At 46.1% G+C, this 24,191-nt stretch overlaps 10 protein-coding genes across 10 annotated transcripts; 9 read left to right on the forward strand and 1 right to left on the reverse strand.

Moving 5' to 3' along the window:
• Positions 1–488: 488 nt before the first annotated feature.
• TbgDal_XI5730 (hypothetical protein, conserved) lies at positions 489–3,005 on the forward strand (the record flags this gene model as incomplete). Its single annotated transcript, XM_011781417.1, has 1 exon — positions 489–3,005. One exon carries the CDS (start codon positions 489–491, stop codon positions 3,003–3,005), a length of 2,517 nt encoding a protein of 838 aa, XP_011779719.1.
• A 571-nt stretch (positions 3,006–3,576) lies between these two features.
• TbgDal_XI5740 (hypothetical protein, conserved) lies at positions 3,577–4,281 on the forward strand (the record flags this gene model as incomplete). Its single annotated transcript, XM_011781418.1, has 1 exon — positions 3,577–4,281. One exon carries the CDS (start codon positions 3,577–3,579, stop codon positions 4,279–4,281), a length of 705 nt encoding a protein of 234 aa, XP_011779720.1.
• Positions 4,282–6,132: 1,851 nt separating this feature from the next.
• On the forward strand, positions 6,133–7,386 carry TbgDal_XI5750 (aspartate aminotransferase, mitochondrial,putative; the record flags this gene model as incomplete). Its single annotated transcript, XM_011781419.1, has 1 exon — positions 6,133–7,386. The coding sequence occupies one exon, from the start codon at positions 6,133–6,135 to the stop codon at positions 7,384–7,386; it is 1,254 nt and encodes a 417-aa protein (XP_011779721.1).
• A 1,100-nt stretch (positions 7,387–8,486) lies between these two features.
• On the reverse strand, positions 8,487–8,924 carry TbgDal_XI5760 (hypothetical protein, unlikely; the record flags this gene model as incomplete). The annotated part of the gene is made up of 1 exon (XM_011781420.1): positions 8,487–8,924. The coding sequence occupies one exon, from the start codon at positions 8,922–8,924 to the stop codon at positions 8,487–8,489; it is 438 nt and encodes a 145-aa protein (XP_011779722.1).
• Positions 8,925–9,636: 712 nt separating this feature from the next.
• TbgDal_XI5770 (hypothetical protein, conserved) lies at positions 9,637–12,537 on the forward strand (the record flags this gene model as incomplete). The annotated part of the gene is made up of 1 exon (XM_011781421.1): positions 9,637–12,537. One exon carries the CDS (start codon positions 9,637–9,639, stop codon positions 12,535–12,537), a length of 2,901 nt encoding a protein of 966 aa, XP_011779723.1.
• A 1,170-nt stretch (positions 12,538–13,707) lies between these two features.
• On the forward strand, positions 13,708–14,730 carry TbgDal_XI5780 (hypothetical protein, conserved; the record flags this gene model as incomplete). The annotated part of the gene is made up of 1 exon (XM_011781422.1): positions 13,708–14,730. One exon carries the CDS (start codon positions 13,708–13,710, stop codon positions 14,728–14,730), a length of 1,023 nt encoding a protein of 340 aa, XP_011779724.1.
• Positions 14,731–15,155: 425 nt separating this feature from the next.
• TbgDal_XI5790 (hypothetical protein, conserved) lies at positions 15,156–17,108 on the forward strand (the record flags this gene model as incomplete). The annotated part of the gene is made up of 1 exon (XM_011781423.1): positions 15,156–17,108. One exon carries the CDS (start codon positions 15,156–15,158, stop codon positions 17,106–17,108), a length of 1,953 nt encoding a protein of 650 aa, XP_011779725.1.
• Positions 17,109–18,315: 1,207 nt separating this feature from the next.
• Positions 18,316–20,151, forward strand: TbgDal_XI5800 (hypothetical protein, conserved; the record flags this gene model as incomplete). The annotated part of the gene is made up of 1 exon (XM_011781424.1): positions 18,316–20,151. One exon carries the CDS (start codon positions 18,316–18,318, stop codon positions 20,149–20,151), a length of 1,836 nt encoding a protein of 611 aa, XP_011779726.1.
• Positions 20,152–20,741: 590 nt separating this feature from the next.
• On the forward strand, positions 20,742–21,671 carry TbgDal_XI5810 (cysteine peptidase, Clan CA, family C12,putative; the record flags this gene model as incomplete). The annotated part of the gene is made up of 1 exon (XM_011781425.1): positions 20,742–21,671. One exon carries the CDS (start codon positions 20,742–20,744, stop codon positions 21,669–21,671), a length of 930 nt encoding a protein of 309 aa, XP_011779727.1.
• A 391-nt stretch (positions 21,672–22,062) lies between these two features.
• On the forward strand, positions 22,063–23,637 carry TbgDal_XI5820 (hypothetical protein, conserved; the record flags this gene model as incomplete). Its single annotated transcript, XM_011781426.1, has 1 exon — positions 22,063–23,637. One exon carries the CDS (start codon positions 22,063–22,065, stop codon positions 23,635–23,637), a length of 1,575 nt encoding a protein of 524 aa, XP_011779728.1.
• Between the last annotated feature and the right edge of the window lie 554 nt (positions 23,638–24,191).

Raw genomic sequence — 24,191 nt, forward strand, 5'->3', positions numbered from 1 at the left:
TGATTTTTACCGTATATAACTAAAACTGACGATTTTAATCGGACATTTTTTTTCTTTTGGAAGGCAACCCCATTGGTTGTCATTGTTCTTCTTTGGATTTACCGGAACATTTTCGGTTACCAACACAACGAATAATTTTTTTTTTTCGCGTTTGGTTGCGATACCGCTTGCTACCCTATCTTTTTTTTTTTTTTGCTTTATGCACCTTCTTTAGACTTGAATACCCCTCCAAACCCCGGATCGTATCGTGATACGCACGCTGAGCTCACTTGTCTTGTGGTTGCACATTACCGGTGTAAAGAGTATCGTATCGTGAAGCATCACTAGGTGGGGGTAAAGTTGTGTGAAGTAACGTCATTGCCGAATAAAACAAAGTTCTTAGCACTTGCTAACATAAAATCTCGTAGTGTTGCCGTGTCAAACGTTTTTACCGATTGAGAAGTGTGAGCACTAGACGCTGACTACCCGTGTGTAACTTTGCTGAAAGTATGACCTCACGCTCTGATGCTGGTGTATTCCATGTCCGTGCCCTACTCCTCGGAGTCTTATACGTATGCGGATCATTGCTATTTGTAACATCGATGTTATCAAAGACAACAACTCTGACGAATGTTTCTAGCAATACTTGCCCAACTGTACGGGGTGTCGATCAAATCATTGTGCTTTTGGTTGACGCATTGAGGCCGGACTTCGTACTTCCTGCTTTGTCACCCCATTACCTCGATGGAGTGGAGTGCTCTACCGTTAGTGCCCGCGGTGTTGACGGTAACGGTAACGGCGACCGCCGTTCAACACTGACATACATGGAAGAAAACCTGAAGCGTGTCGCTCACCCCTCGCATGGTTTTTTTTTCCTTTCTGATACCCCAACCATAACGGCACAGCGGATCAAGGCGATCACCACAGGGACAACGCCAGCATTCCTCGAGGTAGGGACAAACCTCAATACCGATGAGGTCCAAATTGACAACATACTTCTGCAGTTACGAAGGCGGTCTATATTACTTGGAGATGATACATGGCTCAACTTATTCCCTGACCATCAGGGTAACGCATCTTTCTGGAAACACACTCACGCACTTCCACCATACAATGTCAGTGATTTTGACACTAACGATGCAACAGTAATTGCGGATTTGATGCCGCTGCTCCTTTCCGAGACGGCAGAGCAGGCGCCAGACGACTACGCACGACTTATTATTGGACACTTACTGGCTGTGGACCACGTTGGTCACCGTCACCATGCCAGCCATCCTGCTATGTACAAGAAACTCTCTGATATTAACGAAATGTTGCGAAACGTGACTAAGCGGCTGCGCGAAGAAAGGCAAACGTCAATGCGGACACTTCTTGTTGTGTTTGGTGATCATGGAATGACAAACAGTGGTGACCATGGCGGGGACTCCGAAGGGGAGAGAGACTCTTTTATGTATGCAGAGCTTTTCGAGAGTAGCAGAGACTCGGTGCATGCACCTGTAAACTCTTCGGACAAATTTCAACGGAAAAACAATTTAACTGAGAAGCGGTGGGAAGACAACATTGACGAAGATCTTTCGCGCTTGAAGGCGTGCCGTGATGTTGCGGGAGTTCATCCCGGAAAGTTGAGTGCTGTCCATCAGGTTGACCTCACACCAACGCTTGCACTTCTTCTTGGTGTGCCCATTCCCTTCAGTAACGTTGGTCGTGTGATACCAGAGATGGTTGCGCTTTCAAATCCCGATGTCAATATGAGTGCATCCGAGGAATGCAACTGGAAGCAGTTAACTTCATATTTTGAAGAGGCAGGTTTGTACATAAAACCTGAGTGGAAGGATAGTAATCTTTCTTTGCGGAGACGCATTGCACAAATGAGTCACTTTGCACGGTCCATTCGCATGGAAATAAGGCGGGATGGGGCATTTATAGGATCATCTCTTTGCATGGTTACGGCGCTTTCCCTGTTGAGGAATGGGGACATACAACAAGTGATTTGTGGAAGGTCCGTTCTCGGGATTGGGACATTGTTTCTACTCGTTCTTAGATTACTTGCTGTATTTGCAAATAGTTTTATCATCAAAGAAAGCGTGGAGGTATTTTGTCTACTACAGCTACTGCTTATAGCTGCCTTGTTTGTTGCGCCAACGAAAGGCCGTGGGAGGCATGCGTCCTTCCTCATTGTTATTCTTCTTGTGTTGCTGCGGGTAGCTGTGCCGCTAGTGTCCCGTGAGCGTTCGCACATCACGCACACGGCTGAAGCGACGTCGCACCTGGAGATGTGGTTGGCGAAACAGTTTCCCGAGTTTCATTACAATAGCGTTGGGATCATACTGGGAGCTGCCCTATTTGTTTTTTCGGCACCTACAATGCCTCACCGTCTCATGGGAATCGTCCTTGGGACAGTAACAGCAGTGTGTTATGGGCAGCCGCTGATTCATCACATTGGACCGTTTGTATTTTTCGCACTGACGTTCTTTTTTCGAGGCATGGGCCCGCTGCGATACACGGCACTGGTTTTGTGGTCGAGCTCGCTTTGTAATGATAACTACGTTGCAAGCGCCTCAATAGCTGTTAGTGGTGTCCTTTTACCCGTTGTTCTCACCGCCACACGCCATTTGCCCGTGGTGCCGCAAGCTTTAATGCTTCATCTTTACATGTGGGTGTCCTTCTTTGCACAAGGTAATCAGTGCCTGTTGAACACCGTTGATCTCAATGCCTCATTTGTGGGCTTGCCCTTCAACAGTGTGGCTTTGGGATCAGTTTTTGTTTTGTCAAGGCTTTGCAATGCCTTTCTGTTTGCCCCCATTGCCGTGATGATTACTTACGGTACAGACCGTGCACGGGGCTGGCGCGTCTGTTACTTACTTCTTTATATAACCTTGGCGCAGAGTGCGGTGTCTAGTTTCAATGGATATATCCAGAAGTCGCATTTGATGTTCTTTCCAATCTTTTGTCCCAAATTTATTTTCGATTTTTGTATCGGTATGGCGGCTTGTATTGGCTACGCACTGGCTGCGTTACTGGCATGAGTGCGGGCTCCGTGTTCTCGTCATCCTTTTTTTCTTTGTGTGTTGTTGTTGATGCTGATGGTATTTCCGCTTCGTCTTGCTTTTGCAGTTGAGCCATGTCACAAAAGATTTGAGGAGGGAGGAGAAGTGACAGATGTGAGCAAAGGTGGAGAAACGACGTGAATGACTTGAGGAGGGTTTGAGCGTATCTGCCATTTTGTGTGTGTGAATGCCGGAAGTGAATAGACAAGGATGAGTACCTCTGCTGAATTCCCTTTTTGTTTTCACTCGATGTGTTACCCATTATCTGCTCTTTCTTTTTCTTTTTCTCTTTTCCTCTTTAATTGTGGTTGTGATTAAACGTTTATATACACATTTAGCTGCCTTGGAGGTTAAGAAAACGGGCGAAGCGGGTAGTAGGCGAATAGGAGAGGTGGCAATACTCCTCAACGTTGTGCGCAAGTGCTGCGCTAGGGGAAGTTTCTTTTTTTTTTTTTGCCCCCTCTTCTTCATCTTTGGAATCTTACGGCGCTGTTAACTTGTTGGTGGGTCAGGCGGGGCAATTGAATTTTATTCGCCCACATCTTCACGAATGCAGCCGCATGGTGGAGCAAAAAACATTCGCCCACGTGATGTTTTCACCTACGTGATGCGCCGCATTTGGCCTCCGGATCGTCCCATGCCAATTTTCACGATGTTAGCTGTTATTGTTAATGGTGTACAGCTTATTTATAGCTTCCCTGTGCTACTTTCTTTAGATTGTAAGAAATGGATGTCACAGTGGTGTGCAATTGGCACTGCAAATACAATAGGCAACATGCTTTATCCAATTGTCCTGATGTGGCGCTTCCGACGTAAGATCGAGGAGGGTATTCCAACAGCTGAAAGCAACATACACCTTTTCGTAAAGGAACCAACGAATATTGTCTTCCTTTTGTTTCTCATCTGGGAGATTCTGTGGATGTCACACTCCCCAAGCCTTCCTGATTCTTCGTTATCCTCGGGCCAATGTAGCCACTACGTTTTATTTTTAATTATATTCTCTAGTGTTTGGATGTTTTTGTTGTTGCTGCTCGTAATGTTTACTTTCATGACGGACTTTGGACGGCCACCGCGGTGGCGCGAGTGGGCGAATGAACGCTGGAGGCAAAGGCAGGAAATTTTTTCATTAGTGCATTACGGTGTTCCTAATCCTCCTGAAAATACTCGACGCAAAACGTTTTCTGAAACATTTGCAGATATAATGGGAACGCATACCGATTTGGGGCCTGCTCAGCCGGATGTGAGGCGCGGTTGAGTCTCTTTCTTTTTTTTTTTTGTAGGGGTGGGGCGGGTTGGGAGGTGAGCGTATGTTTCTGTGATGAGGGAAATAGTGAAGCTTTATTTGATAACTTCACCTCCTTCTCTTTCTCTTTCTCTTTTCTTTCTTTTCTTTCTTCTCGCCCTTTTCATCTTCTTTTTGCTGCATCACCTCCCGGCCCGAGCAACATATGTGAGTGGTGGTGCCTCTGTCCTTTGGTTTGCTTGGTAAAATGATCCATTCATGCCATTCTGATTATCTTTTGGTTGTGTGAAGTGGAGGCTTCTTGCTTCCCTATGGAAAGCTGAGAAGTCACCAGCTGATTATTGAAATGTTTCTTTATATTACTGTTATCTTCACCCCCACCCGGGTATTAAATATCGGCTAGTTTCAGTGCCTCGTAGGCGCGGAACTTCTTTTCTTGCGCATCGGGATATAAGGGCTTGCCTCTTTGACTGGTGCATGTATGCAATGGTGTCATATTTATATATACATTTATTTATTTACGTATATGTTCTTGTATGTATGTCTCCTTTTAAAAAAAAAAAACAATTGGTGTTGAATGTTTGTGCTTATATGGTTAATATAATAACATAATGGTGGGTAGTGCTTGGTTGCTTCAGATGACAATGGTATTGTAATGGAACCAAAGGCTTCAAAAGTTAGGCTTGATGAGCAGAGTATATTTGTATATCAACGTACACATTTACATATTTGTGAACTGGCATCAATGCATTCAATTCCTTCTTTTTTTCTTTCTCTGTTTCATACGCCTGGCTGCAGTTGGTATATCAGGTTGCTCGATATATTTGAGGTTGGAGGGACGTGAGATCACAAGTGGGTTCATAATTCTCTGCGTATACGGATTGGAGCTCCTTTCAAAAAGGGAGAGAGAGAATAAGCAAAGGAAAAAAGAAAAGAAAAAGCCTTCGAAAGTGTGTTGAAAAGTCAAAATTGCGCGATGTGGTGGGTGAAGTGCAGCGTTGATTCCACTTATTTTGCAGCTGTTTGTATGCCTGTAGATAATGAAGCAGTGCTTCGGTGAAACACGTCATTGCGCAGTATTTGGAAAGGGAAACTAATGTTTGTATATGTTTCTTGGTTCCTGCTTTGTTTTTTATCACACTTTTTTCTTTGTGGTTCTTTTTCTTTTTTTTTTTTTGGCTTTGCGCCGTTATTTCCTTTTCTTTTTTTGAGAGGTGGGCTATAGAAAAAGCTGTTGTTTCCCCCTCCGTTTCTGACTTTGTATTGCTACTAATGGCGTGCGTATTGTCATTGTTCCCGTATGGTGGCTGCTTTCTTTTTTTTCTTTTGAGTTGCTCCGACATGAACACAATCGAGTGTTGAATTAAGAAATGTGCTGATGGAAGATGATGGGAGAATATTGTACTACACGCGGGGTAAATGATCGAATCTCTTGGCGCCGAGTGCTTCTTTTATCTCCCTTTTTGTTGTTGTTGTTTTTGTTTTTGTTTTTGCTTTTGTCAAAAAAAAAAAGAAAAAAATAGCGGTGAAAGATATCTCTTCCTTTTCTCCTTCTCCACTTATGCTGTTGTTAGTCTTCTATTCGTAAGGTATCCCTCATTGCTTTATTTGGGTGCTTCTGCGAATTCCTTTATTCATTTCTTCACTGTGCAGAACCACACTGAAATATCAATTTAAGGCATAGATGAGTGTCCATATTTCCCCTTCAACTTGTCTCTCTGCAAACGTTGTTTCACCTTAGTATAGCTTTCAACCGCACTGACACCAAGCTCCTGAAAAAGAAATCAAAGAAGAATACATAGACAAACAAACAATATAATTACATATATATATATATATATATATATATATATATTTGTTTATATGCTCAGTCCAACAACACAGCGGCATATTGCAAAGGTCGGGATGGAAAGCCAACGAGCCATCGGTAGTGTTTTTTCCAACATTCCAATGGGGAAACCGGATCCCATCCTCGGCCTCGGGCAGGATTTTCGTATGGATCCCGCCAAAAGGAAGGTGAATTTGTCTATTGGTGTGTACCGCGACGACGCCGACCAGCCTTTTGTGCTGGAATGTGTGAAACAAGCCACATTAGGCACCAACATGGACTACGCCCCAGTCACAGGAATTGCAAGTTTTGTAGAGGAGGCTCAAAAACTGTGTTTTGGCCCAACGTGTGCGGCGCTTCGGGATGGACGCATTGCAAGTTGCCAAACGCTTGGCGGCACAGGTGCGCTTCGGATTGGTGGTGACCTTCTCAATCGCTTTGTGGCCAATTGTAACCGCATTTACGGTCCTGACGTCGGTTATCCGAATCATGAGAGTATCTTTGCTAAGGCGGGAATGGAACTTACCCCATATTCGTACTATGATCCTGCCACAAAAGGCTTAAACCTTGCGGGTATGCTCGAGTGCCTAGACAAGGCGCCTGAGGGCTCTGTTATACTCGTTCATGCCTGCGCACACAATCCAACTGGCGTCGATCCAACACACGATGACTGGCGACAGGTGTGCGATGTGATAAAGAGGCGTAACCATACTCCGTTCGTAGACATGGCTTACCAAGGTTTTGCTACTGGTCAATTGGATTATGATGCCTTCGTGCCACGCCACCTGGTGGATATGGTGCCAAACCTGATTGTTGCGCAGAGTTTCTCCAAGAACTTTGGCCTGTACGGGCATCGCTGTGGTGCTCTTCACATCTCAACGGCGAGTGCTGAAGAGGCGAAGCGTTTGGTCTCACAATTGGCCCTACTGATTCGGCCCATGTATAGCAATCCGCCTCTTTATGGTGCCTGGGTCGTAAGTTCTATTCTAAAGGACCCGCAGCTGACTGCACTCTGGAAGAAGGAATTGAAGCAAATGTCATCTCGCATTGCTGAGGTGCGCAAGCGTTTGGTTTCAGAGCTGAAAGCATGCGGCTCCGTCCATGACTGGTCTCACATTGAGCGCCAAGTTGGTATGATGGCATACACAGGCCTAACAAGGGAGCAGGTGGAGTTACTGAGGAGCGAGTACCACATATACATGACATTAAATGGTCGCGCTGCGGTGTCCGGACTTAACAGCACAAATGTTGAATATGTTTCACAAGCTATTCACAACGTTACTAAATGATAGGAGAATGCTGCATGTATATATATATATATCTGTTACATGCCGTGACATTCTTCTCCGTTATTGTCGCCTTCCCCTTCTTCGTAGCGTTTGACTTACTTTTTTCCGTTCTTAGTGTTATCAACTTTATATATATAATTTTTCAATGCTGCTGATGACTTGCAGGGTGTTTTTTTTTTACATTTTCCTCCTCCTTTTTTGTCCTTTCCGTTACTCTTCTTTTTTTTTTCCTTTTGGAGACTAAGTGAGTTCATTTGAACTCTCTTGGATGTGAAATATATTTGTTTTTGTTTAGATATATTTGTTGCGGTGTTTTGACACCCGTTATTTTTTTTTGATTATTTTCTACTACTTTGCCTATAAATGTGCCTTTCGTCCGATACCTAACGGGCACGATGCGGAGAGAATGAAGAATAAAAGAAATGATTAAAACCCCACTCCCGCTGCGGGAATGTTGGGTCCTATGCATTTCAAAAATAATAAATGATAACCACAAGCGTGGAGAGGTGGGAGAAAAGAAGAGCGAATGAGAACAAGTATGTTTTAATCTGTCATGTGCATAAAAACAAGTAGATATACATTTATGTATTTATGCATACATACAAATATATCTGTAAATAAAAACATATATGTTAAAAGCAGTAGAAGGGCAGAGGGTTACTTCGCCTCTATTAGGCGGTAGGGAAACTTTATTTCGCTGATCCCGCAGGGGTTTTCTTTTTTTTTTTCTCAATTTCCTACGGTATTGTCAGCACTTCCTTTTTTTTGCTGTTATCGACATTTTTCGTTATGAATATATATATATATATATATTCGTCTTCTTGATTTAGTTTTCATTTGTTTGCTTGGGGAGGGGGAAAAAAGACAATTAATGGATGTGTGTTGCACCACCTGTCGCCATTTTTTAATTATTTCATTGCATTGATCATCCCACGGAAACCTCCTTACATTTTCATGTACGTGAAGCAAAAGAGAAATAAACGCATTAACCTTACTCACTTCCATTAAGTGAAAGTACTGTGTATTTCAATTTCATCTTCCTTTACGGGCTGGTACCGATCTCTTTTTAGTAAAAAAAACAGGGGAGGCGATTACATTTCTTAAACTGCAGAGGGATGTGCTGCTGAAGAAGGGGGAAAGGGGAAGGATATGAGAGAGAGAGAAACATGATAAAGTGGATGAGGTGATATCGCCGCAAAAACAACAACAACAACAACAACAGCAGCAGCAGCAGCAGCAGCAAAGTCTGGGTTAAGACGTGTAGTTATGTGGAATGAAGTTGTTAAATGATTGTAATTCTTGGGTGTGCACAAGGGATACTTGTGATTGGTAACTGGACAGCTGGAGGTCGTTTTTACATCCTTGTTAATTTGTGTGTGTGTGTGTGTGTGTATGTGTGAAAGTAAAAAATAAAAAATAAAAAATAAATAATGAAAAGCATATGCATATACATATATGTAAACACGAGTGCATGTACAAACATGTGTTTTGCTTATTTTCTTTTTCTTTTTGTCGTTGTCATTGACAACCATTTCCATCCGTACCAAATCTACCTTTTTTTAAATTTTTTTCCCGCTTCGCGTGGGTGTTTTATTTGGGTTGCCGTGGAGTAAGGGTCACGAAAGGAATAACTGTGCCTTTTAACGGGGTTAAATGCATACATGTAAACAACACGGGTTGGTTAAAACCATGAACGTTTGAGGGGTAAAATAACACTAATAATATGTGACGGAACTTTCTCTCTGCTCCTATGTATTAACTCAGGGGTACGTAATCTCTACTTTTTGTTTTATAGTGGCCTTTTTTTTTTCCCCCTCTCCCCTCCTCTCCCTCCTCGCACATTTCTTTTTTTTTTTTTAGGTATTGGTTGGGTGCATACCCAAGAAAGTAGAGACACCTTCTAACGTTCAGTTTGATATTCTCCCCTGTGGCACACAATGGGGGACCCACTTGAAAAGTTTGCGATGGTAACAAGGGGAGGATGAAATGAGGAGGTAAAGAAACTTATGTGGGTTTCCGTAATGCCTGTAACAGAAGGTCAAGGAACTGTAAATACGAACACACACAAAAAAAGAGGAAGATTCAGTTAGACCTAAAGTCTGCCGTTAACACCTTTCCCTCCCCCCCGTGAAGCGGCATTTATGTGTGTATTTGTGTGAGGAAGGGAAGTGTTGGGAGCTAAACGGTGAGGCAGAGGCCCGCTTATGTTTAGTAGAACTTATCATCTGATACATCCTCCTATAAGAACATATGCTTGTATCCGTGGCTGTTTGCTTTGCGTATTCGCACGTGCTGTTCTATTGTTTTTTTCATTTGTTTTCATTAGCTACCCTTCAAAACCTTTTTACCTTGTTCGTGAGCCTTTGGCAGCGCATTAGTAGAGAAAAAGGAGTGGAGAGCAACCTGTATTGTATCATTACAACACCAGCATCCATTGTAGAGATATCTGGAGGTAATATGATATCAGAGAGCCAGATGTTTAGCCCGTGGCGCAACTCTGCGCGAGATCAAGCACAATTACGTAGTTGTGCCCTAGCTGCCCCCAGTGCAGCAGCTTCGCGTTACATTCACCGGCTTGAGGAAGAGGTTTCGGCTCTCACGCAGCACTACAATACGGCCTGCCACTTGTTGCACCGCGCCATTTTAGTACAGGATTTATCTTCTGTTATCATAGACGAATTGGAGGGTCGCAGCCACATCGTTGAAGAAGAGAGCACGTTGAGAAGCAATATTATGTGGCTGTGCATGAGTATGACATCTGTTCTTAGGCGCACTGTGCCGCAGCACAGTACTGCAGTGCGAGCGGGAACAGCGTCCCAGGTAGATTCAGACGCTGCACGAGACCTAAATGGGTTGCCAGAGCGTATTATAAACGCTGTGCGGCACACAGTAGAGCAGGGGAGCGAACGTGTCAGTGAGTTAGTGAGTGCCGTTCCACGAAGGGTGTGCATGGCACTTTCGACTGAAGATATCGGAGTAAACAGGTCAAAACATAATGCCAGCGTGATGCAGAACGAGGAGTACCGCTCTGGATTTTCTACAATGCAGCGACAATTAGACCGTGTGCTAAGTCGTGTAGAAGATATTCTTAGCGAGTTTAACACTGCTCAGCATGCACTAGTGAATCAGCGGCGTGACGACGAGTATAGCAAGGGATACGTTGTATCGCTTCAAACAGCAGCCAAAAATGTGGAGGATTTATCAACGCAAGTTGCTGAGCTATTGCGCCAACTACAGCAGATGCGGCGGGACCAGTTACAACACCAACAGACTTCTGTAAGCTCATCATCACAACCACAACTTTCACCTGCAAAGGTAACCTTTACAGAAACGACTCAGACGACCGGTCCACTACCATCGTGTGATGCAGTGACTCAGACGCTTCCGCAACCCGAACCTGCCGCATCAAAGGTAGAGAGCCCTGCAACACAAGGAGTTAAAATTGTCCAAGCTTCTTCGGTTACTGCGCAGACCCAAACTGCTGGCCCTCCACCTACTGCCACAACCGCAACCCAAACAAAAACGCCCCCATCGTCACCAACAGACGTAACGAGGGAGAATCGTACAACTCAGCGATTGATACTTACAGCGCCACTGCCAACAGTAGCAACAGGAACTCAAACCGACACCCCTAAACCATCAGCTGCAGAACCGGCGCCATCGACCGACAAGTGTCTCCGGGATTCGCGAGCTGCAGAGGAGTGGAAACTGTTGATGGAATTTGCCGTCAACGCCATTAACGTCCTATCGTCGAATGTCCGTGATTACGTCTCAACTTTCGAGAAGATCCAGAGACTCTCGGAGCAGGAAATAGATTTCCTCCAACAAGTGGGTGACAGCCGGAAAACGAGACGATGGGAGTCTCTTCTTGCAGAAAAGAGCGCTGAGATTGTGCGACTTAATGAGGAGGTAACAAAACTAGACAGCACTATCAAAGCTGCGGAGAAACCAAGGACGAGATCTTCCCCTAGCCCGGCGCGTTCGGAGGATAATAACACACCTTCTCTTGCGCAATTATACGCCGCGTATTCTGCACCTTTCATACCACCGAAGCTTCGTACCACTCAGAAGGTCAAATTGCTTCCCACCACAGAACTGCTGAAAGCAGCTTTACGTGCTGGAGCTCGCTCTGCTACAGAAGGAGACAGTACAGGGGCTCGTAGTGGTACAGTGACGCCTAAGAGCGTGAGCCGAAGTCCTGGAAAGAGTGGCGAGGGCTCGCCCGTTTCGAGGCAGGGATTGACACCGGATGCAAAAGCTGCTAAAAAAGTTGCAATAAGTGAGCCCAATAAAATGCCTTTCCAATCAACCCCGAACGCAGCGGTTAGGGGTGGTGATATTTCTCCCCTGACGGAATCGCGTAGATCTACTGTCGCCGCTCCTCCCGCTGCTACGAAACACGTTGAAAAGCGCACTCATAGGGTGTTTGACGATGACACTCCCGTGGCTACTCCAAGGGTTTCTACAGTCACTAAAGCTCCTGACACCAGTGACAAACCGTCTTTGCCTTCTAGTAAGATTCGGAAATCCGACGCCGCCGCTGCGAAAAGCTCCCCCAGGGCTGCTTCTCCACCACCAACGTCCGCAGTTTCTATAGGCGGTGACGTTGTTACTGTGCGAAAATTCAAAAGGTCACTTTCCTCGTCATCTTCGTCCTCTGGGAAGGCAGATACAATTGCCCCGCTACGAGCCAAGAAGAGTGAAGGTGGCAACAAAGAGTCTTATGAAAAAGGAGAAGACGGGAAACCAAAGGATGAGCCCAAGAAATTGGAGATGCGCCAACTGAAAAAGAAGTCCTTTTCTAGCGACAGTCTCAGTGTCTCGCTTTCTGATGTTCCTGTCACCCGTCCAAAGGTAGAGAAGGTTGCCGATAAACCAAAATCAGCAGCTGCCAACAACTCATTCGACGAAAGCAGCGATGACGAGCCTAAGAGAGCTTTACACCGCGTATCTGTGCCGGCGAAGAACAATGAACGCAACGAGCAAACTCCGAGCAACAAGTGCCAAGACAAACCGAGAGAGAAAAGGTGGAGTGAAACCTCCTCTTCGTTGGATGATAAAGAAGGAGGAAATGAGAAAGCTGCAGCCAAAAAGGGTGTATCCAAGAATGCTTCAAAAAGTACTGATACATCTCTAACGTTAACTTTGTAACATTTTTTGCTGTTGTTGTTGTGTCTGCGCCATAAATATCTGTTGTCGTTTGCGCTCCCAGCGATGAGTTTCACCCCCTACGCGGAGAACCTTTTTCGGTGTGTGTGTATATGACTAATTGAACGTTCTTTTTCTTTTTTTTTGACCTATGTGTGTGAAGATGAAACGCATTTCTCCTTAGTGAGACTATCTTCTATGACGATGTCCGTTCATTTTTGTTACAACAGAGTTACGTGAGAGAACTGTGGGGAAGCGGGAGGGGATGGGTGGTGAGGGGTTCCTTCTTGATTGCTTTTCTTGCTTTCTTGTTCCCTTTAAGTACATATGGCCACATAGATTTTTTTTATGTGTTGTTTACCATCGCTTCCGTTAGTTACGCGAATTTATTTGGCACGTTACCTTAGTGTGGCCCTCTAGCACTTTTTTGTACATTGTATATTTTCGTCCTATTCCTCTAATTCGGTGCTCAGCATATGCGCACGTTCAGGTATTTTGATGAATTATGCTATTGAATCTGTATCGCTCTATTATTGCTTATAGATCGTAAAAAGAGGAATAAATAATATAGATACACATGCTTTATATATATATATTAGTTTAATCGAAACGTAAGAAGGAGGATCGTGTTGCAGTGGCGTGAGATTCTACATTTTCTGTGGAGGTGGTTTTGTGGTCCTGTTGAGTACTTCACACGAGTTGCCTAGCGCCAACTCGTTGGAAATAATATCGTAGTTAGCAACTTAACATTTTGTCCTCGTTTCTCACCCTTTCTCCTCCGCATAGCATGCAGTACTAGTTTTATCATACCACGTCTTTGTGCGGTTGCAGATGGCACTGAATGTCGTGAGCATGGTGATTAAGATCAACCGCGTGCTGCTCATCGGCTGCGTTGCCTACCTTTTGTCCCGCGTTGTTGACGGATTGATCAGGGGCGACGATCTCCTTGGAAGGGAGAACCATCAACGTTTTAGCGTGCTACCTAACGGTAATGGAATTCACCTAAACTTTGTAATCCGAAAAAACCGCAACTGTACCGACCACCACTCATCACACAGTGATGAGGGAATCAAAGATAGCATCAGTGGTATCAGTACTGCTGCCGACGCAATACCAAAAAAACGGTCGAGCACGGCCCCACATCATGTGAAGCAGCCAAGTTCGACTGGGGTAATGGCCGTCTTCACATTTGGGCGACCGCACCTCCCCAACGGTGCCATAACCGACACGTTTAAGAAGCGGTTAGTGCATGCAGTGCGAATAGCGCTTCTTACCGGTGCTCCTTGGATTATTGTCCCATGTAGTCGAGGAGAACGCACGAACTCCGAGGCATTCTTGCGGAACATGGGCTCTCCAGGAGATCTTCTCTTTAATGATGCCGTCGTAGAGGATCTTCCCCCCGAACTACAGGAACTGGCTAAGCAGCTGCGCGATTCGATGCGTTTCGCCGCTTCGTTAGACGAATGGATTCAAAGTGGCAACCCTATTGAACATTTTGCGCGAGTTGCCAATGTAGAGGGAACTGGTGTATCGATTGCCTCCCCGCGCCTCTTACGACACGGACAATCTCAATGGATTATTCCGGAGTTTGTGTGGGTTGATCGCAATGAGTCGTGGGTGGTGAATACAAAGGAAGATATCAAACATGGTTTACTTGTCTTGCTGAGGCGTGTCCTTCAAACTGATTTCTATGGCGAAAATAGTGAGTCACAGTCCAAGCAGGATGCAGACGCAGCTTGGTTGGAACGGGGCATATTTGATATCATTGTGGTGGGAAGTATGCATAACGAGGGATTTCTTTACTCAGCTACCTCAAGGGAATTGAGCTTTCTCTCGCGGGCACATCGTCAAAGTACCGTACTCCAAAGACAGGGACGAGAAAACTTGCTTGTGTCGTGGCTTTCGAAGAATATTAACGTTCGAATTACTTCTGCGGAGGACTCCGTCCCAGAAATTACAGTTCCAGAGCCATGGATCGTTGACGCTCAGCCCGAACCACGCGCCTTGAGGAAGGCCTGGTGGTTGTTTAGGATGCTTGCTCCATTATCTCACACTATCCACCTGAATTATTGCCGCTGGAGTGCGTGCATACGCTGTTCACTGACATCTGTCAGGATAATCAACTTCGTCTTTGAGTTTTTTGCCGCAATTGAGGCTATTTTGACAGAAAAGGTGAACATGCTCGGTTACTTTTGAAGGACCGCAACGGCGGCGGTAAATCGGCTAAAATAGGGGAGGGAAAAGTGGTCTCAAGGCTTTCCACTAGCTGCAGTCCAGGAGGGGTGGGGCGCATACATGTCTGTGTACCTGTGATAATTGTGTTGGTTTTCCGTTAGTGAACACGCGTCGCGCAGCTGAGGACCATCTGGCGTAGTGCTGAAGTTGTTAAGCCGCTTTGGCTTTGGTGCTTATGTTTTCTGGACCGGTGTTTGTATGTGTGTGCCTGCAGTGCCGCCAGATGCCCGTAGCTCACAATATACCATACTTCGTATGCACCGGCACGACGTAGTGCTTCCATTTAGATGTGCTCAGTAACTGCTTATTCCCTTTGCTGCGCTACTTGCATACCTCTCCTCTCTGCGATGGGTTCTTAGTGGTATTGAGAATACAAAGGTTGAAGTATGCAGTTAGCTGAGGAACTTAAACAAAAAGGAAACGCGTGTTTTGCGAGTGGTGACGTGGATGGAGCAGTGGCCGCTTATCAGCACGCAATCAATTGCCTGACAAACGACGCAATACCCGACGATAGAAGCGGTGAGCAGTTGGACACCACTTCTGAGGTTGGGAGGATGTTGGCTGTTCTGTATTCAAACTTGAGTAATGCCTACCTTTCGCAACACGATTATACCGGAAGCTGGGAGACTGCTGAAGAGGCGACGCGTTACGACCCTATTTTTGTGAAAGCATGGGTACGTTACATTCATGCACGGCGCCTGGACGGTTATCCCTTTGAGGCCTTTGTTGCCCTGCTACGGCGCCTGCGGCCCTTGTTGCGGAGGGAGGCAGCCACATCTGGTGGTAAAACAAGTGAGGATGTGGAGGCCAGTCTTAGCCTACCGTTGTACGAAGTCTTGGGTCTCTCCGGTGTGTTGCCACATATTGAACTTCATGATTTTGAAAATGGCATAGGAATTGTTGCTCTTCAACCAATAAAACCTAATGAGGTGATTTTGGTGGAGAAACGATTCGAAACGTCGTTCGCGGAGGTTCAGCTAAATTTTCGGAAAAATTTGACAACAACTAGGATTGTGTCAAGTTTTGCTCAAAAGGTTTTTGCACATCAACAGCGGTGCTCAGAGGAGTGGAAGCGCTTCAAGAAAGAATTCAAAGGTTGCTGGCCGCGCTCCCCCGAGGATGTGCCTGACGACGTGCGGCGGGAGATTAGCGGTACACTACGGCCAGAGCTGCCACCGATGGAAGACAGGGACTTTGAGGAATTGTTCCTCGCATCCACCATGTGCCGCTACAACTGCTTCCACACTGGTTTTTTCCGTGCTTGTGCGCTGGCCAACCACAGTTGCATGGCGAACGCGGCAATGAAGTTGAACTCAAGAGGTGACTCGGTGACGCTTATTGCTGTCCGCCCCATCGCTGCCGGCGAGTTCATCAATGTGAAGTACCTTAGCGATGCACAGTTTCTTATGGGAGTGGGAAAACGCAGGGAGTACCTTCGTTCGTGGCTCTTTTGGTGTGACTGTAGTCGATGCCTTAGCGACAGAAACGGCTCATCCGTCAGTGAGCATGTGCAGTGCGGCCACTGTTACCGGTACACTTGCGTGCCACTGCGCGGAGATGGGGCGGAGAGTAAAGAAGTTGACCCACTTCTCTCCGAAGTTGTGTCATGTTCTCATTGTGGCTTGGACTGCTCATGGTCACCCGAATCATGTGACGGTGTGGAGAGGATAATAGATTCGTTGAAGGAAGCGACATCTTGTCCATCGTATTATGAACTTCAGAAGTGGTTTCTGGTTAATGTTCGAAAAGTGAAGGAGCTTCGTGTGCACCCGGAGCACTGGCTGTACCGCATGCTGCTCTACTACTTTTGTTTTGTTGTTACTCCTTACATAGATGATGCGTTCGTGGGTTACCAAAGGGTTGGGTGGGGGGCGCCTAATGTTGGCATGTTGTTGCTCAACTTCGGGTTCTTCTCTGAATATAGTCTACCCAGTGAAGGCGATTGTGGGACTGTGAGGTGCAATGATCCTAACACCGGTAATGTAACCAACAATGGCTCTCATGATACCGATTCTATCATGGATGGAAAGGTACTTGGCGATACGCTATACATTCTTTGCTTACTGTGGCGGTTGATTGAACCGTTTTACCCACCATATGAAGGATGGGCGGTGCATCGCGCAATATGTTACATGGTGCTCTTTGCACACACCCATCCAAAAGGAGAAATGGTCTTACCTGGGTCCCTGACACTGCAGCTACTTAGCAAACATGGAAAATACATTGGAAGAAATGAATTATCTACGTGGGTTGCTGCGTATAGTCGTCACAAGCTACCAGACAGCCAAAAGGGGATACTAAGCGTTAGGCAAATTAAAAAGGCAGTCGAGAAGGTGTAAGGTACTTTCTCCATGAGAGCTAAAAAAAAAAAAATCGCATATGTAAAAGTTTTTCCTTCTTGCTCTTTTGTACACATATACTTCTATATGATATTAAGTGGACCCTAGTTTTCTGTTTTGTTTTATTTGTGAGAGATTTTCAACCAGATATTTCAGTTTATCGCTGCGTTACTGGTGTCGAGTAGTAGTTGTGGTGAAGCCGAAAAGTAAAATAACCCAAACTCTCCACCATTATCAAGTAATAATAGTGGTAATAATTACAATTCTCTCACTCTGATCTTTTTTTTTTTTACTTTATCCCCCGCTTGATGTACTGTGGTTCCTTTCCCACTTATCATTTTCTTCCTCCATTTTCCGTTTCTTATGTTTTTTTTCTTTTTGATTACTTGTGTTGTTCTTAATTTTGTTGGTACCAAACTACACATCATGTTGTGCGGTCGCGAAAATATATGAGTTTGCGTATCTGTATGTGCTGTTGCCTCGGCCTGGGGATGGACCATCCTCCTTTCTTTCAGCCCCCCTCTGCAGCGAGCTTTGGTCCTGCACACATCAATTAAAGAGAGCGAAAGGAATGGGGAACAAAAAAAAATAATAATAAAAGGTACATGGTGGCGTCTATGTGTTAGGCCACTGCGCTATCATTGATTGCACGGAGGAGGGTGAATTTTTTTTTTTTTTTGGTGCGGAGTTGTGTTGTTGAGTTGTCACACTCTGCGATCACTTCCGTGTGTTATGAAGTTTGCCCGCTTTTTCGCCTGCTCTGCTACCTGGGCATTCTTCAGTTGGACTCGTTCGCGTTGTGGCTGCGTGCTCTGATGTGGCTGCGTGTAATAGTCGTAATATGCTCGTGTAGTGATTCTGACTAATCACGTTTCTTATATTGATACATTTTTTCTTTTCTTTTCAACATTGAGCCATACTCCGTGTATGGCGGTTACCTTTTATACAATAACTGGATACATTCATTTCACTTTTCTCTCTTATTTGCTGACGCCTTTTTCGACGCCCCGGGCGAAGCTATGCGGTCACCATGGTATTGTTATGTGCCAGCGTTACGTTATTAGAGGAAACCCATGCATAGGTTATAAGTTTTGCTTGTAATCATCACCTTCTTCTCTGCTCCCTACTGCCATCGTCCCTCCAATTTTTTCTTTTTTCTTCTTATTATTTTTTTTTGAAGGCGCTGGAAGTTGGTGCGGGAAATCTGATGGTGGAACTTACAGTGTACGAAGGTCATGATGTTTTTCTCCAGAACGCCGTACGGTTGCACATTCCTTGCAAGGTTTATACGATTGAAGGACTTCTGTCACTAGTTGGTAGGGCAGTAGCATCCTCCCCTGGGGGCCCTTCAGCGGCAAGGAGGTATCGTTTTGTTTACTCGTTAGATGGCTCGCCTTTGAGGAGCGTCGATGAATGCCTTGAGGTGGGAACGGTGATCGTAAGCTGCACGCCTGGGTTTCAAAAACGCAAACATCATGTCGAGTCACCGTCCAACCCGGTACTTGACTTGCTCAACAGGAAAGGGTATGAAACATATAGTGCTGCGGAGAGCCGAGGCTTGTCCGCCACTCCTCCATCCCACGACGGTTTCGTGCCCATTTCTTTCCAACAACATTCAGTTCCTCGCGCATCCCCAAAATATGTTTTCTGCGATAGTAATCCTGGGCCTATTCCCAATTTTTCGTCAATTGGGGGAGCTTCCGTGGAATGGGGTGGAGTGTCCTGCCGTATTGGGGATGAAAGGATTGTTCTTCCACCAACACCCAGTTTTGACGTACCGTTTCCCGACATGAATTTAGACATATTGCACGCTGAACGCGTCGCTGCTGTGAAAACGCTGATAACACTGAAACTGTGCGGGCGTTCCTTCTTGAATGACGAACTTCTTTTCGAAAAAGAGCTTGAGGAGGTATTTCGACCTATTATTGCAGAACAGGCCTCGTGTCCATCGTGGAGGGATCATACTTTAGATCGACCTCCCCCTCATGTAGTGGTGGATGGCCCCCCCAAAAGTGGTGTTTCGACTTCCCTGGCGTATTACAGTTCCATGCTGGTCTCGTCGGCGGCGAGTCGGTATGCCACATTTCTGATATTGCCGCTGAACTTTGAGCTTCTATTTGACGGATCGTTGGGCATTTCATCTTACAGTGCGAATCGTCATTTGAGGGGGAGTAAAAGTGCAAATTACAATGATGCAAGAACTCAGTCACTACTTTTGGACGTTCCGTTCTTCTATATGACAGTAGTTCGTGCTCTCATAGACTCTGTTGTTGCTCAACGCCCTAGTGTGCGTAACTGTTCCACGGCGCTTGTGGAAATGTGGGAACAACTTGTCAAAACAACCGCAGGCAGCGGGGTTCGTTTGAACACATGCGAGGTCGCGCACGCCGTTGGGCACTCTGCGCTTTATAGATGGGAGACATTTGCCGCCCCTGCTTCCCAGATACTGAGGGCTGCCAAATTGAACCCACGCGACATGAAACTACGTGACGCCGTGTTGGAATTAGTGCTAGTGGAGCTCGTAGCGCAGGTCGCTTCAGCACTTCACTTTTCCGGTGTTGTGTATGTGGTTGACGGACTGCGGCCGCTTGCACGTTCGTTGTGCGACCGATTGAGGCGACCGGGTGGAGATGCGGCTGTTTTCCTGGACCGAGTTGCACAACGGTCATGGGTTCATCTTGCCGTTGGTGTTGATTCCCTTTCGACCCAGGTGTTAGAATCCGCTCTGCTTACTCGGGTGCGCCGCGTCAAACTTCTCCGTATGCTTTCCGTGGAATATGTAACGAAGATGTACGGGTTCCCCAAGGCTATACACTGTGGCAGCAATAAGTATCCACTTGAGATGTTTCTTGGAACACCTGGTTACCTGCGAATGGTGCACGACCTTCTGCGCTCGTGTGAAGGTCGTAAGGCTCACAAGGGAGATTCGGACGGTTACGCTGTTCGGATTGAAGATTTGGATGTCTCTAACGCCCTGCTGGAATTTGAAGCGGTGCGGAAGTTGGGACAGGATACGCAAAAAGAAATGTGGTCATTGTCGTGATGTGTGACATTCTCTTCTTTTATCCATGTTCGGTTAACTCATTTGAGTATCCAATATCTGCGTTACTTTCCACCACACCTTGCGTACGAGCCGTTGCTACAATACCTACGTATGATACGTTGCCATAGATGTTGTTGATGAAGATTTTTAAAATATATATTCCCTTCCTTTTGGGCTCATATATCGCCTTCTTAGTTGTTTTTTTAAAAAAAAGACATTTTCCTTTGCTTTCTTTACCTCCTTTCTGCTTCAACTGTTCTTACCATCACTTTCGCATTGGACGTGCATGGTCACGATGTTGATGATGGACTCGTGTGTTTTCTGTGCTACCGGGATTGTCTCGAAGCGCCACTAAGATTACTTGTTATATCCATCATTAATTTGCTTCTTTTCTCCCCGAGCGTTTGTATCAAAAGAGTTTCAAAGAGGTCAACAAGAAAGCACCGGCAGGCTATAAGCGTATCGTTTCGCCGCGAAGTGAAGGACAATATACACCAGGGTGCAGATAAACCTACCTGTATACTAGCTTTAGCTATCGGTGTGAGCTTTGCATCGTGCGGGAATAATCTCCTCGCTGCTGTTTGTTCCATATGCCCAGTTGGTGTCTTATTGAAAGCGATCCAGCGGTTTTCACGGAGCTTATCCAACGGTTCGGCGCCCAAGGCGTGGCCGTTGAGGAAATCGTACAGCTTGAGCAGGAGTATCTACGCGTCCACACTAATGTCTACGGTCTGATTCTTCTTTTCAAATGGAAAGCAAGGAAGGAAGGTGCTGCGACTGATGGTGTAGTCGTTCCAGATGCCCCTGTATTTTTCGCCCAGCAGACTGTTAACAACGCCTGCGCCACGCTTTCCATCGTGAATATTCTCCTGAACCACAAGGAGAGTATTGAACTTGGGGAGGTGTTAGGCAATTTTCTCTCCTTCACCCAGGACATGAATCCGTATCTTCGAGGCACGCAAGTGGGCGAGTGTGATGCCCTTCGTGAGGCTCACAACTCTTTTGCGCCGGTGGAACTCTTCTCTTTAGACCATAGTGTGCCTGATGCAGGCGATGCATACCACTTTGTTTCGTTTGTGTACAAGAACAGTGCCATATGGGAACTAGATGGGCTTCAGGAGGGACCTATTCTCGCCTCCGATGCTAGTGATGAGAACTACAGGGACAAACTGATGGAAGTTGTGCGGAAACGCATCAGGGATCACAGCGCTGAGGACACGACAGGAGCTGGGCAGGGGATTTCCTTCTCTCTCATGGCTGTGGTTGATGATCCCCTTGTATTGTTGGAAAGGAGAATATACGAAGCGACACTACAGGAGGCCCCCACGCATTATTTGGAGGAGCAGTTGAATCAACTGACGAAACAGCGCGCGCGTGAAAAACTCGAAAACCAGCGCAGGCGTCATAATTACGTTCCTATGATCGTGGAGTTGTTGAAGGCACTCGCTGAGAAGGGGCAGTTGAAGGGGATCTTGGACGATGCGCTCGCAAAAAAAAGTGGTCAAGGGGCTAAGCAGTAGAGCGACATGTGGAGATTCCAAATACATTCAACATAACACGAATTTATGTGCCCGGATGTCATTGGCATAACTTCTTAGCCCTTAGAGAGAAAAAAGAAAGAAGACTGAGGAGGGAGGATAAGTTGTATTGGAGGACGACAAGCAGCCGGTAAGGGCAAATCGGTGCTATCTTTGCATATATATATATATATATATATATATATATATGCGTGATTGTTTGTGCCACTAGGGATAAATTAAAAATAGTGTATAATACTGTTTATTTACCGATGTTTCCCTGTTTCCATCGTCCCTTTGTGTCACGCTTTCCATCTCCATCGTGTTTGTTTTGCAACCTACTTGGTGAGGTAGTTGTGCAGCCTGAGTCTGTGAGGTATCTTGTGTCGAAGAAATGGATAAGGCATTGTGTACCTCTCTGAGTTGCCAGTCGCGCCCAAAGCGATGCCGTGGGAGTGACAACCCACAATTTGGCACTAGCTTTTCACCAGGAAGCAACGTCCCTGAGATGTCTTTGTTGTCCAGCGCTGTGCAGCAGGCTGTTGAGAAGGTGTTTTCGGAACATGCTAGTGATGTGGGCTCGGAATTGTTGAGCGATGAAATTTTTACTTCATCAGTGTGTAGGGCAATATTACCTTCAGAGGACGGAGCGAAGCCACTGAGTGATCAGGAATTACAGCAGAGGGTTCGTTCGTGTTTGGAGGTTGTCCTTGCGGGAAAGGTGGATGAAGAGAGGCAGTTACTAGTTTCCGAGGCACTTACGCACCAGTTAGCGGAGGTACTGCTCAAACCACCTCCTTTGATCGCTGCGACTGGGGTATCACAGGAGGAAAACGTGCAGCCGGATGTCAAACGCGTACGTTCAGTGTTTGCGGGCTCTTCCATGTCCACAGTGAGAGTAGGTGTGGCACCCGTGGGGAAGGTGAATTCCTCAGGGTCCCTGTTGCCGCCACCGGCGCCGCTTTCGAGCGTTTTTTCGGGGAGTGCTGTTTATCCTGTTCGCGTTGTCGCGTTCCACAATTTGCCCTCGAAGTACTGCGAAAAGGAGGCACTAAAGGAACAGCTCGCCGAGATATGCGCTCGAATACCCCATTCATACTATCTGAACGTCCACTGCGTCCAATCTGAACACAAAGCTATTGCCTCATTTGGTACGAAAGAGGCGGCTGCTGCGGTGGCATTTATAGTCAACACATCAGGCATACATGCCCCACAGACGGACGGCAAGGATGCGGGCGCACCGACTGTTTCTGCACAACCGGCGACTGAAGAAGAGCAGGAGGCGGTGTGGGCCCCACTTGTCGAGCAAGTGAAGGCATTGGAGGAGAGTTGGTCCTCTTGGGACGAAAAGTTTCGGGCAAACCCGCCATATAAACTTTATCAGGAGTGGGTGGAAGCGAAAAACAGAGGTGTTGGCCTGGACGAGGCCCTGCAGCAGCTTACCGCTACCAATAAAGTTAGTGAGGGACAGGTGGCAGACACTGCTAGTTACGGAGTAGTTGAGAGCGGCACCGCTACCGTGGGTTTAACACAAGAAGGTTTGCAGAAGAAGTTGGTGCTTCTTCAGGGTCGGCTGGAGTGTAAAAAAATTATCGAGCGGACTGAAGAATGCATGAGGGAGTTACTTGGGGACACATTTAGTGGAAGCCTTGAACGCGCTTGTTCTGGGCCCACGCACTCCACTAGTAGTGCAACACTATCAAATCCACGTAAGGCTCTCTTCATCTATGGCCTGCCGCGACCCTTCGATGACGTTGAGTTGGTGCGATTTCTTCAATATGTTGGCGTAGAACCTGTCCACATTTGGCGAAATTCGGCAGTACCAACAACAGTTTGTGTCGAACTACCGTCCATCGGTCGGGTATTCACAGTCCTTCGGCAACTGGATGGCACTAACATGAAATTCGCAGGCGCAACCTTCTCCCGTGAATACGCCTCCACCCCTCAAAACGCGTCTTCCTGTCCATAAACAGTGACATAACTACCCGATCCATAACTGTCGCCTTTTTGTCCAAGCACAAAAGTTCTGCTGTTACTCATCTCGTTTAAGAGGTTGCTACTGCCGTAATCTCTTGACTACCTGCTTTCTTTTCCTCTCCTAACGCGGCAGAAGCAGTGCTGGTGTAGAAGGTTGCAGAGAGGTGCATGCGAGGTGGAACGAAAGTTAAGATGCTGTTGCGTCTGTTGGTATTACCCTTGGTGTTGGTGGACTACGTTATTTCTCACGTCTTACTTACCCACAGGGCCAAATGTCGGAGGCGGCGATGTGACAAATAGGTTTTCTGGGGTGAGATGGTACTTGAAGAAAGCAAAAGTTGTATATGATATATATATATATATATATATATATATAGGTGAAAAAGAAAGGGGTATCGGAACAGGAATGATCGGTTTATTCACATCTTTCTGCATTGTGTTGTGCTTGTGCGTAATCATTTTTTTTTTTTTGAAACTAGCAACTCCAATGGTTGGCTCGAGGCTTTTTGTTCGTGCCATCCTTTGGTATCCCTTACTTTGCTAGAA

This window comes from Trypanosoma brucei, chromosome 11 (assembly GCF_000210295.1).
Source record: "Trypanosoma brucei gambiense DAL972 chromosome 11, complete sequence".
Classification (NCBI taxonomy): domain Eukaryota; phylum Euglenozoa; class Kinetoplastea; order Trypanosomatida; family Trypanosomatidae; genus Trypanosoma; species Trypanosoma brucei.